The sequence below is a fragment of the Arvicola amphibius genome, chromosome 11 (assembly GCF_903992535.2).
Source record: "Arvicola amphibius chromosome 11, mArvAmp1.2, whole genome shotgun sequence".
NCBI lineage: Eukaryota > Metazoa > Chordata > Mammalia > Rodentia > Cricetidae > Arvicola > Arvicola amphibius.
Window position 1 is genome coordinate 96,499,795 of NC_052057.2, and position 14,434 is coordinate 96,514,228.

At 39.2% G+C, this 14,434-nt stretch overlaps 1 protein-coding gene across 10 annotated transcripts in view; it reads right to left on the reverse strand.

Annotated features, from left to right (window-relative positions):
• Nucleotides 1-14,434, reverse strand: part of Rnf38 (ring finger protein 38) — a 119,013-nt gene that overhangs the window by 11,530 nt on the left and 93,049 nt on the right. For 9 of the 10 annotated variants that reach the window (XM_038347618.2, XM_038347627.2, XM_038347625.2 and 6 more), the window contains 7 exons: nucleotides 12,965-13,158; nucleotides 10,840-11,053; nucleotides 6,315-6,482; nucleotides 4,807-4,977; nucleotides 2,682-2,843; nucleotides 1,946-2,052; nucleotides 48-132 (listed from right to left, as the gene is read on the reverse strand). In XM_038347618.2, coding sequence (XP_038203546.1) covers nucleotides 48-132; nucleotides 1,946-2,052; nucleotides 2,682-2,843; nucleotides 4,807-4,977; nucleotides 6,315-6,482; nucleotides 10,840-11,053; nucleotides 12,965-13,158 — 1,101 coding nt within the window. The remainder of the gene's footprint in view (nucleotides 1-47; nucleotides 133-1,945; nucleotides 2,053-2,681; nucleotides 2,844-4,806; nucleotides 4,978-6,314; nucleotides 6,483-10,839; nucleotides 11,054-12,964; nucleotides 13,159-14,434) is intronic. The other variant, XM_038347620.2, reaches the window with a different exon arrangement.

Here is a 14,434-nt window from a genome sequence, read left to right on the forward strand (position 1 = left end):
GACATTACACAATACTCCCTAAATTAATTCACACTTCCTCTACTAACCTCGTAATTTTCTACTTCTCCATCTTCTACATCCAATTCAAAGCTGAAAGTTGGGCCCACAGCAGGTGGTACTGGGAGCATTGATCTACAAAGAAAGCCACCGAGGAAATGTTTATATGTTAGTACATGAACACAAACGGCAGAGGACAAAGCCATTACATGGATGAAGAACAGTCAGTGTTTACTAGTGGCAACCCTTTAAGGACACTGGGTTTACTAGGAGCAGAACATGCCATTTACAATAGCACAAGACAAATGTGAAGGCCAGAGATGGCTCAGCAGGTAAAGGAGCTCTGTTTAAGCCTGATAATCTGAACTTGATCCCCAGAACCCAACTGACTCCCACAAGAGGGCCAAAGTCTGCACATGTGTACACAGGCATACGTGCACATACTGACACTTGATAAATGCAATGACTTAGTAAAACGTGTAAGGCCTATATAATAAAAACTGCTAGGATAAACAGTAAAATATAAGTAGACTAGAAAAATCACTAGTTATCACTATTCCACCATATTATCTATAGATTTAATACAAAACCTCATTAGTTTTTTTTATGTCTTTTAATGCAAAATGGATGCTGATTTTAAAATTTATCTGAAAATGCAGAATTAAATATAAACACTTTTCAGCTAAGCTGGGAGACTATATTACCTTATTTTAAGACAAACAGACAAGAGAGGAAGGGACATGGTAAGGGGGAGTGAGGGAACTAAAATTATCAGAAAAATAACTTGTAGTTTAAAGATTACCTTTGAGCTAAGATATTTGTTCTAGAAAGTAAGTATAGACATGTGACCAAGTCCCAGCCAATAAGGTATCAGTAACAGTAATGTGTTTCATTCTGGGAAATGTTGTCCAGAGACGCAGTAGGCAGAGGAACCTTTCTTTTCTTTTAAAACTTTTGTTTCTTTGAGATGGGGTCGTGCTATATAACCCTGCCTTGCTTGGTACTTTTTGCTATCTAGCAGACTAGCATTGAACTTAAGGACAGGACTCCTGAGATGACAGTGTGCCCCCACACTCAGATTCCCACTCCTGACATGGTGGCTGGAGCAGGAGGGTCATGAGCACACCCAAGGACAGAAGAATCCATTCTCATAGACACAATGCTAACAAAACACTCTAGACTTGGTCTACACGTCTTGCTATGTCAGAAGGAAATAAAAAACTATCACGTTTAAACCACAATGTTCATTACAAGTAAACTTAATCCCAACAGCCTAGTTCTAAAATGCAAAAATGACTTCTTGTCTTTTCCAAGAAAAATACCATCAAAGCTGGATAATCAAAAGTGATTCTAGGGCCTAAGAGAGATAGTTCAGTAAAGGTCCCCCCAGCACTCCTGATCATGAGTTTGATCCTTAGAGTTCACATGGTAGAGGAACAGACCTTTCCAAGGTATCATCTGACCTTCACACACAAGCGGTAGCATGCATGTGCTCCCCTACAGCATGCATGACAAATATAAAAACGGGTTTTGTGTGTTTTGAAGTGACTCCAGGGCTAAAAAGATGGCTCAGCAGTTAAGAGCATTTGCTGTTCTTGCAGAGAATGTGGGTTCAGTTTCCACTACCCATATAGTTGTCCACAACCATCTCTAACTCCAGTTTCAGGGATCCAATGCCCTCTTCCGGCATCTACAGGTACTGCATGCACACATGGTACACATACACTTAAGAGGCAAAAGACAAATTAAAATCTTTAAATACTTTAAATTTTTCTGTCTTATAATTTGCTAAACAAATTGCCTTGAAATTTTTCCTCCCCCATTTCTTCCTTAATTGGATCTGTAACCTCATAACCATTTAACACGTTTTGACACATACTAAGTCACCTGCCACAGAGAAGGCATTCATAAAGCACTCTCAAGAGAATAAGCAGAAGAAGGAACTTACAACACATATGGCAGTAAGCTTGGATGGTAAGGGGGCGGTGGTATTGGCTGCTGGGATCGGTATCTACTACGCCCTGTGAGCCTCCGAGGCATAAATGGAGGATAAGGCTGTAGGAGACAAAGGTTGAGAATGATCATTCTATGTTTGCAAACAATGTCAAATAATTTATTAAACTTAAATGGAAAGTACCCTTACCCTTTGAGCTACCTTGCTAGTCCCAACTTGGTGTTTTTCGTTTTTTGTTTTTTTTTTTTTTTTTTTTTTTTTGAGACAAAGTTTCTCTACATAGCACTAGTTGTCCTGGGCTGGCCTCCAGCTCACAGAGATACAGCTGCCTCTGTCTCCCAAGTGCAGGGACTAAAGGTGTGCGCCAGAACATTCAATTTCCCAACTTGTTTTTTTAAGATACCTGGCTTAGACTGGCCAGGAACTTGCCTTGCAGACTAAGATGTCCTTGAACTTGCAATAACCCCCCTGCTTCTGCCTTCTCAGCGCTGGGATTATAGGCCTATGCCACCATGCCTAACTGCCACTTATTTGACTTTTAAAAATCTTACTATTCAGGTGGCATTAACTAATTCTTTAATGATAATATAGCTAAAACAGCCAAGGATAAAATACATATGCATGTGATTTTAAGAATACATGAGCTCTGAACATTTTCAGAGTTACACTGAAAACAACTAAAATAAGCTCTCAAGCAAATAAATGAATGTAACAACGTATGAAGACTTACTACGCCAAAGGACACCTCCTGATGCAAAGGATCATGTGTCAGGAACTGCAAAGGAGCTGACGGAGGTAATGTGGGGGGATGGGCCGAGGGGGGATAAGTGAAACTGCCCACTTGAAGATGCTCTCCTAAGAGTTCCACTTCATTTTCTATCCTCTGTAGAGGCTGTGGAGAGAAAAAAGAAATCAATGTGCTCCAGATGCTTTTCTAAATAATAAAACAATAAAAAATATTTTCAAGGCCAAGGTTGTCTTAAACTAAAATACAGCCGGGCAGTGGTGGCACATACCTTTAATCCCAGCACTCCGGAGGCAGAGGCAGGCGGATCTCTGTGAGTTTGAGGCCAGCCTGGTCTACAAGAGCTAGTTCCGGGACAGGCTCCAATGTTACAGAGAAACCCTGCCTTGAAAAACCAAACCAAACCAACCAAACAAACAAACAAACAAAAACAGGTGGACGCAACGTTTCCTACCTCGATTTTTAGTTTGTGTTAATTATACATTAAGCATTTCTGTTACCCATTATAGCACACATGTCTTTTAAGCTCTCTTTTAAAATGGGAGGGGAAAAATCACAAGTCAATTATACAGAAGTTCAAGTTTGAGCTGTCATAACACCCCGATCAACAGAGAATTTTCAGACACTGAGCCTCCTAGATGAACAAGCATATGGTGTGTGTATAATTCAGAAGCAGGAACAGTGAGGTACGCTATACAAATTCACTCTTACTACAAAAGTCATGGTGTCAACATGTGACTTTTAGATAATACATGTATTAGTATTCTTATTTACAAAACTGATATTCTTAATTTTCGAAGCATATTGTGGCTGGGCGTGGTAGCATATACTTATAATTTTTTCTTTCTTGGTTTTTCGAGACAGGGTTTCTCTGCCTGTCCTGAAACTAGCTCTTGTAGACAAGGCTGGCCTCAAACTCACAGAGATCCACCTGCCTGTCTCCCGAGTGCTGGGATTAAAGGTGTGCACCACTACTGCTCTGCATAAATTTATAATCTTAACACTTGGGGTGAAGACAGGAAAACTAAGGACAGCCTGGGACACACAGGGAGACTCCAACTCAATGATCACTAAGTCAACAACAACTACAAAGTACATTGTACTTCACATCATGTAGTGTGTTTTTCTTAAAATAAACTTAAAATAGGTGGCCTTGTTTCAAGCTTCTAGAATACAATGTCTCATGAACTTGGGTTAAAGGAGACCCTGTTCCAAAAATAAACCATATAGGCCAAGAAAAAAAGAAGAGAAGAAAGGAAAGAGGGAGGAGAGGGGAGGATGAAGAGGAAGAAGCAGGTGAAGAGGAGAAGAAAGGGGAAGAGGGAGGAGAAGAAAGCTCTTTGGGGCTGCAGAGATGGCTAAGAGGTTGTCGCTCTGCCGGGCAGAATTCAGTAGCCAGCACCCACATTGGGTGGTTCACAACAAATTGAAACTTCAGCTCCAGGAGGATCTGATGCCCTATTCTGGTTTCTGTAAGCACCTGCACAATGCTGTACATAGACAGACAGACAGACACAAACACACACACAGCCTCTCCTGTCTCTCCTCCCCACTTTCTAAAACAGCAAGTACTGACAATTATAAGGGTTCTACTTTTCAACTTGGAAGTACATGCTGGAGGCCAGTGAGACGGCTCGGAGGTGCTGGTGCTTTCCAGGCAGTGCTGGCAAACTGACTTTAGTTCTAGAATGCACACAGAAGGTGGAAGAAGCCAACTCCACAAAGTTGTCCTCTGACTTCCACACATGCCATACCCACTCCCCACCCCCAACTACAGAATGCACACACACATAATAAACTTAAAAATCATAGAATACATAAAATGGGAAAAACTATAACCAATTAGGTAGAAACTTTGCTTTGAGCTGCCTGAAAGACTGCAGATATGAAGAAACAATAAAAATTCACTTAGGTAAGTGATACTAAACTAAGAAAAAATAAGTTAATTCTAAAGTATGTTTAAACTAATTTATTTACCTATAAGTTTCTTTAAGAGCTTTAAGAATACCAAAGTTACAGTGCTTAAATGGCAATTACTTACACTTACTAAACTAATTCACCAAACTTAAAACACCCCGGGAACACTAGAAACATGACTAGAAGTACCTACCGACCGTGACTGCTGTGTCTGGAAAGGGACAAACTGGCCTGGCGGTGCCAAGTGAGGAGGATGGTGGGGAGAAAGGTGAGGAGGGTGTATAAGAAATGGATCACTAGAAATAAGGGGTGGGAATGCAGCATATGGTACTGGCAAGTGCTGAACCGAACAGGCCTGAAGCATCTGTAAGGGAAAAGCATTACTTTTAGTTTAAAAATGTCAGAATATACAATTTTCTTGACAAAGGTATGAATCAAATTACCACACCTCCCAAAACTCATAGTAAGTACTCGAATATTTCTGTGTCTATCAGTAAGAATGGTGAACAGTGTAGCTGTACTGTCTAATTGTTCCAAGGACCTCTTCCTCACAGCCATCTCATCGATCCTGCACTCTGCTCCTCAGAGGCCAGCGTGGGTCACTGACACATGTATGTGTGCTTCAACTTTCCAGGCAGACCAGGGGATTAAATTTATACTCAGCATTCCCAAGCGCTTTCCCGATCCCAAACACCTTCATTGTTTTCTAATATTTGGAGTCAAAATATTACAAGATAAAATATATAGCTCTAGAGGGAAAAATTAGTTGTCTGAATTCATTATCTCTATGACGCTAAGCAAGTAATTTTACCTTCCAGATCAAGTTTATAGAAATTGGGATAATTGCCGGGTGGTGGTGGCACACGCCTTTAATCCCAGCACTCGGGAGGCAGACGCAGACAGATCTCTGTGAGTTCGAGGCCAGCCTGGTCTACAAGAGCTAGCTCCAGGACAGGCTCCAAAGCCACAGAGAAACTCTGTCTCGAAAAACCAAAAAAAAAAAAAAAAAAAAGAAAGAAAGAAAGAAAAGAAATTGGGATAATCGCATTATTCATTAACGGGTTTCTCATGGTGAAAAACACAACAGGGTTTCAAGAGTGCCCACTGAAGTAAGGGCTAAGAATGCCAACTGCTGAATATTACATTACTAAGTCTAAAGCCAATCTTTATTAAGGTTTAATTAGTTTATATATAGGAAGAAATAGGGTTTAAGACACTGTAAATGGATAATTTTAATCACTATAAATGGATATATTTTAACCACTATAAATAGAATACATCATATTTAAAACTAACTATTTAATGGTCACTATAATTGTGCTGAGATTTTTTTTAAAGATTTATTTATTTATATGAATACAGTGTTCTGCCTGCATGTATGCCTGTATACCAGCAGAGGGCACCAAATCTCATTATAGGTACCTGGGAGGCACCATGTGGTTGCTGGGAATTGAATGCAGGATCTCTGTTAGAACAGCCAGTGCTCTTAGCCTCTGAGCCATCTCTCCAGCCCTGTGCTGAGATTTTTATTACAGTAAAATTAAACTTTTTACTTGCAAGTGAACCTACAAAGACAGTTCTTAAATCGTATCTGTTAGCCATCCTAAGGGAGGACTTCTGAACTTTAAGTCATAAACAAAACCCAGCTGGCATGCTATTTTAAATAGTAAGATCTAGTGAGAAATAAAGGCACAGACTTACTGGAGGAGGCACACTACAGACAGGGAGGTGTTGTCCACTGAAGACCACAGAGCATCCTGGGACCTGTTGTGCACTGCAAGCAGGGATGTGCTGACCTGTGCAGAGTGGAATCCCATGGGGTGCCACCGTGGTTACCGTGTACGAGACAGGAACTGTTCCTTGATGGAGCTTTTAGGAAAGAAAAATAAAACTTTTGAGACAACATCACCTATTTCAAAAACATTTGAGGGCCTGGAGAGGCAGCTCAGTTGGTATGGTACTTGTCATATTATAAATTCCAGGGTTTGACCCCAGCACCACATAAACTAGGCATTGTGGCTCAAACATGTAATCGTGGCATTGGGGGGTAGAGACAAGAGGATCAGAAATTCAAGGGATAAATGAGACCCTGCCTAAACAAACATTTATTGATCCCCCTACCTGCTATATAAATTTTCACAATGTACTTCCTTCACATTTTTTTTTGAAACACAAGTCTTATGTAGCCCAAATTCGTCTCTCATTATGTTGCCAAACTTGGCCTTGAACACCTGATCCCCTGGTTCCACCTCCCAGTGCTGTAATTATAGGTTTGTGACAGTCATTCCTTACTTCTTCCATTATTTCACTCAGAATATTTAGTCTTTGATTAGGAGAGATAACACTATGAAGATTATACATTATCCTCACAGAACTAGAGCTAAATAAACCCTTTACCAGAAAAAAAAACAAAAAAAAAACAAAAAAAAAAACTGAAAAAGAGGGCTGGCAATGGCTCAGGGGTAAGAGTACTTGTTTTTGCAGAGGACTTGGGCTCAGTACCCAGCACCCACATGGTGTCTCATTTCTAACTCCAGTTTCAGACCTCCACAGGCACCAAGCATGCATGTGGTGCACATACACATATGTAGAAAAAAAGACTCATATGTATAAAATAAATAAATCTAAAAATAAAAACAACTCATTGTATGCTGACTCTTTCAGTCTGCCTTATAGAGCAAAACTCCTAGAAACAATTTTATAAAAATTAAAGCTTGTGGTTTCTGAAAAGATTTATTCTGTTTTGTTTTAAAATATTTACATGGGTGTTCTACTTGCACGTCTATCTGTGGGCCATGGAGTGCAGTGCTGCTGAAGCTAGGAGGTGGCACAGAGACCCTGCAACTCGAGTTACTGATGGCTGTCGAGACCTCTCTTCAGCCCAAGTTATGTGCTTGTGAATATCCAACAGAAAAATATTTTTATTTAGTTGCAACAGGTGAAACAATGGTGGTATTAAAAATTAAAGTTGGCTTAGGGATACAGAGCTTAGTGTAAATGTGTTTTCTCAAAGCCCTGGGCTCAATTACCAGCACCCACCACAAATATGTAAGCAATGCCAAACTTCCCCTTCCCGCCCCATCTTTGCCTTCCCCTCATTTTTTTTTCTTTTTTTGAGGTTAACCAGACACTTCAAGCACACTTATTTGTTAATAGTTATCATGATGTAGATACTCAAACTGCCATTACTCTTTCACCAATACAAACACAGCTCTCTCTCTCTCTCTCTATATATATATATATGTATACACACACACACACACACACACACACACACTATATAACACGCATACACATAAATCACCATGCTGTTTTTTTTTTTTTTTTTTAAAGATTTAATTTACTTAGTTTACAGCATTCTGTCTGCATTTATGGCTGCAGGCCAGAAGAGGGCACCAGATTTCATTACAGATGGTTGTGAGCCACCATGTGGTTGCTGGGAATTGAACTCAGGACCTCTGGATGAACAATTAGTGCTCTTAACCTCTGAGCCATCTCTCCAGCCCCCACCATGCTGTTTTATATTAGTTGAAATATTATTTATCTCAAACCATACTGGGTAAAGAGATGGGGATATATTTCTGAATTTCTAGAAAAGAGAATGCATGTGTATATGTGTGTGCCTATGTGAGTTTATATGCCCATGTCTGTGAAGGCCAGAAGCTGTCAGAACCCCTGCAATTGGGGTTACAAGCAGTTTTGAACCATCCAAATTAGGTATAGCTTTCTAAAATACCAAACTCAAGTTCTCTGTAAGAGCAGAAAGCACTCAACTCCTCTGCCATCTCTACAGCCCCATGTTCGAAATTTTTAAGTTAGCATTTATTCATCTGACAAGGCTGTATGACGTAAGTCATACCCAACAGTAATTTAAGAGGACCCAATTCCTAGCATCTCTTCTCAGATTTGTAATACTAACATGCTGGCAAATCAGAGTGGAAAATGCTATAGTACAGATTTAAATTTGCATTTCTCTAAACTAGAAAGGTTAACTATTTTCGGCAGAGGTTACGAACCATTTAGACTTTCTTTTCCATTGCCTCCACAATCTGCTATTTCCACCTCTGGGATTACAGGCAGTTCACTCTGCTCGACTGGTTTTTATGGGCATTTTAATTCCATTCCTCAAATTTGTGGGACAGGTCCAGTATCTCCTGAGTCATCTCCTTATCCACCATTATTATTATTATTATATTTATGTGTGCCTCTATGCTTGAAAACACTGAAGTCAGAGAACGACTTGCACCATGTGGGCTCTGAGAATTGAACTTAGATGGTCAGGCTTGGCTTCATGTGTCTTCACCTGTTTCTATGCAGCCAATTAAAAATCATTTTCTGGGGCTGGAGAGATGGCTCGGTGGTGAAGAGCCAGGTTTGTTCCCAGAACTCACATGGTGGCTCACAACCATCTATAACTCCTGTTCCAGGGGATCTCACACCTTTTTCTTGCTTCCACAGGCACTAGACATGCACACAGTATACAGACATACATGTAGGCATGCTGAGGGACAATGGCTTTACTCTGTCAAGATCTGTTTCTTATACTTGTTTAATAAAATGCTGATTGGCCAGTAGCCAAGCAGGAAGTATAGGTGGGGCAACCAGGCAGGGCAAGGAGAACAGAATTCTGGGAAGAGGAAAGAGGCAGTCTGCAGTCATCACCCAGATGGAGAGGAAGATGAGAATGTCTTGCTGAAAAAGGTACCAAGCCATGTGGCTAATACTGACGAGAATAATGGGCTAATATAAGATGTAAGAGAGAGTTAATAAGAAGCCTGAACTAATAGGTCAACCAGTTTATGACTAATGTAGACCTCAGTGTGTTTCTTTGGGACTGAACGGCTGCGGAACTGAGCAGGACAGAAACCTCAGACAACATAGGCAAAATACCCATACATACAAAATAAAATTTTTTAAAAAAATATTTATTTAATTACTTATTATGTATACAATATTCTGTCTGCGTGTATGCCTGCATTACAGATGGTTGTGAGTCACCACGTGGTTGCTGGGAATTGAACTCAGGACCTTTGGAAGAGCAGGCAATGCTCTTAACTGCTGAGCCATCTCTCCAACCCAAAATAAAAAAGTCATGTGAGAACCATTTGCTTGAAGCTTTATGCCAAGGGCTATGTCCATTAATTATTTTCTTAAAAAACAAGTAAAAAGTAGTACTTTAGATCTGTGGGCTGCCCTGGACTGAAGAAAGCAGTTGTACAATAAAAGACATGTGGGGCTGAGCAAGAACAAAACTTTACAAAAACAAGCTTGTAGTGGTGGCACACGCCTTTAACCCCAGCACTCAGGAAGAAGAGGCAGGAGGATCTATCTCTGTGAGTCAAAGCCAGCCTGGTCTACAGTGAGTTGCAGGACAGCCAGAGCTACACAGTGAAACCCTGTCATGAAGAAAAAAAAAAAAAAACTTTAAAAAACTAACAATATTTTGCTTCTTCCTGCTATCAATTATTATAGAGTAAAAAAAAAAAAAAGCTTCATAGAAACTAGGATTAACTTTTCAAATTGTACTAAAATTTACTATAATTATATTTGGGACTACATTAATTCTACAAAGTCTATCCTTTAATTAAGAACTGACAGGTTTCACAAAACTGAATCTTTCAGGTTCAATGTTTTATCTTTTGCACAGGTTTTCTCTAAATTTCCTCAACAATTTTATAATTTTCTTTAAACAATTCTTTAAAGCACTTGTTAAGACTGATTCTTCTCTCATATTACTTTAATTTTTTCTTTCAGTTTTTAACCTGTGTAGATTTTAAATTACATTTTTCTCATTATTTTTACAGACAAGGTCTCACTGTAGATTTGCTGCCAAGCACTGGTATCAAAGGCGTGTGTTACAACACCTGGTTAAATTTCTTTTATTAAAAGGAATGGAAGCCGGGCGGTGGTGGCGCACGCCTTTAATCCCAGCACTCGGGAGGCAGAGGCAGGCGGATCTCTGTGAGTTCGAGGCCCAGCCTGGTCTACAAGAGCTAGTTCCAGGACAGGCTCTAAAAAAGCTGCAGAGAAACCCTGTCTCGAAAAACAAAAAACAAAACAAAAAACAAAACAAAAACAAAAACAAACAAAAAAAAAAAGAATGGAGAACTTAAATAGCTACATTTCAGGAATTAAAGAAACATATAACAACAAAAAAAATCAATGAATTCCCTTGAAAAATACAAACGTCTACTCTTGGTATTTCCAGGGAATTCTGTTACTGTACCTGATCGTGTATGTCGACCATGACTGCATTCTGCTGGGGAGGATGAGCAGCTGGATGTAATAGACGGGGAGATACATTCGGAGGGTGGAAGGCTCGAGGTTCCTCTATTGCTTGCTGCTGTGCGTAAGGGAGATGGTGATAGTTTTCATCTTGACTAATGGAATTATGTCGAGACAGACGATCCCTTCTTCCTCGCTGACGCCTAACGGGAGGACTACAATAAGGTAAATGCCAAAAAGAAGGCCAATTACTATAATGTTTAGCAATCAGGATTCTGTATTATCTATTACCTATAAATAATATATGCTAAGGTAAGCTAAGAAATTAAATAAGTGCTATGGTTCCCAATCAATTTAAAAAACTGACCAATTTAAATATAAAATTCACCAGTCAATTTTAACATGCATAGGTCTGCAGGAATCACTATGTTACTCTGACAGGGATTTTCTACTACCCTCATTTCTACGCTTATTAACGAATTATTCCATAAGAAAAAGTTACCATTCCTCTTATTTTACACTTTTTATGGGGGACTGGGGGTGGTGATGCATGCTGTGGTGCATCTGTGCAGATCAGAGGACGACCTTCCGGAGTTCATGCTTTCCTTTTACTAAGTGAGTCCTGGGGCTCAAGCTCACGCTGTCAGACTGGGCAACAGCACTCTACGTCCTAAGCTACCTTGGCAGCCCAAGTCGGCACTTTCTTCTCATCTATTTACTTAGTTGTTTATCCTCAATGTGGACTCATTTGGGTATTTATTTGCTGGGTTGTGATTCATACTGCTGTTTTATGGGTGTGAAGTGTCCTTCACTCCTCCATGAGTGAAGAGCATGGTTCTTTTTGCAAATTTACAAACAAAAGCTAGCTACTATCTCACCTGTAAACACATCCTGCCATCCATTTCCTATCTTAGGTTTTTATCTGGTGCAACCTCTGTACATTCGAATGAGATGTGTATGCAAAGGTTCTAATAGTACTCTTTACAGTAATAATAATGACCTAGATATGACTATTAACCAATAGTAAGTGGATAAATTATCATACTTTAATGTAAGATTATACCACAGTAAAAAAAAATAAATGCTCAATTTCTGTCAACATTAAACACAGAACACTTAATAAAGCCAAAGACTAATACATCTAAATGAAAACAAAATCCCAAACTGTATTGCTTAAGAATATATATAGGTTGCTGGGCAGTGGTGGCACACACCTTTAATCCAAACACTGGGGAGGCAGAGGCAGATTGGAGCGAGATCCAGGACAGCCAGGGCTACATAGAAATACCCTGTCTCAAAATAACAACAAACAAACAAAAACAATAAAAAACAAAACAAAAAAGGAATATATATTCAAAACTATTCAAAACTACAATGAACAGGGGATCCATAAACTACCAATTTATTCCCTTGGAAAAAAAGGCATGGCATGGCATGGCATGGCATAAAAAGACAGTGTGGGTGGGCAGTTTATGAGAGATCAGTTTTAACCTAGGAGTTGCTTCATGTTATCCTTTTGATTGTACATTTTTTTCCATGTTCTGAATGCACAACAAACAGTTCACCATAAAATAGGAAAAAACTATGTACAGCCAGGTATGTAAGCTATAACACTTATAGACAATCCTATTTCTACATACTTATATTTAATAGCTATAAAATAATTTGCCTGGTAGTCACGCTCTTAAAAGACAGAACACTGGAAAGGGCAGAAGTATAGAACCCATTCTTCAGTTATCTTGATTGTAGACTAGCCCATAAGAAGGAGTGTGTGTTGGGGGTTACTGAGTGCAGGATTTTGTGGATACTGGGTAAATAATCTATTTTTAAGCTATATCTAGCTTCATAATCAGTCCTAAATCATAAGATAGTTTAATTTATATATACTGGCATAGGTTGACTTTAGATAACTTTAGTCTCTTTCAATCTCTGTTACCTACTAATGCAGAGCTTAATGAATTCTCTTTAACCTAAGATAGCCCAACTTTTAATAATTTTATACATGAATATACACATGTGCATGCACTGATGTTTATGAAATGTCTACAAAAATATGCTGACACTAAAAATATGCTTACACAAACCAACCAGTGGAAGGAAAGTAAAGAACAGAGCGCGCGACTAACCTCCTCCTGTTGCGTGCGGGTGTGCTGCACCGTTCCCCTGAGAAGTGATGCTGGTTTGGTCGGACCGAAGGGGGCGGCCTATTTGATGTCATCTCCCATGGTCGCATTGGCGGTGAGGGAGCTGGTGATGCAGATGTATAATCCAAGACTGAATGAGAGAGGCGTTGTCTCTTAGGACTTGGACTATCTTCACTCTGCCGATGCAACAAAAATGACCAACTGAATAAAACCATGTCAGGATTTCACATTACTCCGTATGCATGCAATACACGTTCCAAACTGTATTTGTCATAAAAAAAATGAAGGCTATACATTGCACTATCAACCCAAATTAAAAATCCTAACTTAAGAAATGCAGGGGCAGGGATTGCACAGTAAATACATACAACTGAAAAATGAAGTGTTTCAAAAACCACCATATTAGATAACAACATATAAAGTCTACACAACAGGGCAGCTAACTTTTATAGTATCTGACCTTCTAGAATTCCTAACCCACCAGAGAAACGCCACTAGCCTTTAGTGACAACAAGTTTGCTTAGGGAGAGTCATTCCCCTCTTCCCGAGTAGGATCTGAACACAATGCTAATCACAAACCTCTACCATCTTGTTTGGGCTATTACAATTACTTCTTCTGTGATAGTTACATGGACAAAATGAAGTTTATATTACGCAGAGTCAACTGATTAAGATCAATTGATTCTTTTTAGAATGACACAGCCCTTTGGGAGTATCCTCCAATGTTCAAAGGTTGCAGTGTAAGCTTTATAGCTATACAATTCATATGACCATGTAACTGCTACTACTCCAGGATTACCCAAGCCAATCAATTTCCCAATTAAGTCTCACCAAAACTGACAAAATTCAAAATTAGCTGAAATCTGACAGGGTTATTGTTTTTAGAAGAACTGTTCCTATTTCTATATATACTTCTAAGTTCTAATTATTAAGCATTGGAGTACTTTTAGTTGGTTTACAAAATAAATTGTGGGAAACACAAATACATCAAACATTAGCAAAATATACAGAATACATACATTTTTATTTTATTATATGGATGTTATGCTTGAGTGTTTATGCACTAAGTGTATTCAACACCTGTGCAGAGCACAAGAGGACATAAGGTTCTCCGGAACTTGAGTTACAAATGGTTAGCAGCTATGTGGGTGCCTAGGAACTGAACCCAGGTCCTCTACAAAAGCAACAAGTGCTTTCAACTGGTAAGCCATCTTTCTAGCCCAATGTCATACTTTGAAAGAGGTAAAAAACCAACTAATTTTAGAGACAAAGCAAATTAATAAATGGAGCTGAGCCTACAGTGTAATTCTAGAATTTGGGAGATGAAAGTCAGAAGATTGATAACCCGAGGTTATCCTTGGTTACACAGTGAGTTCAAGGCCAGTTTATGCTACATGAGACCATATCTCTATAAAAAAAAAAAAAAAAAAAAAAAAAAATAAAAGGTTAAAT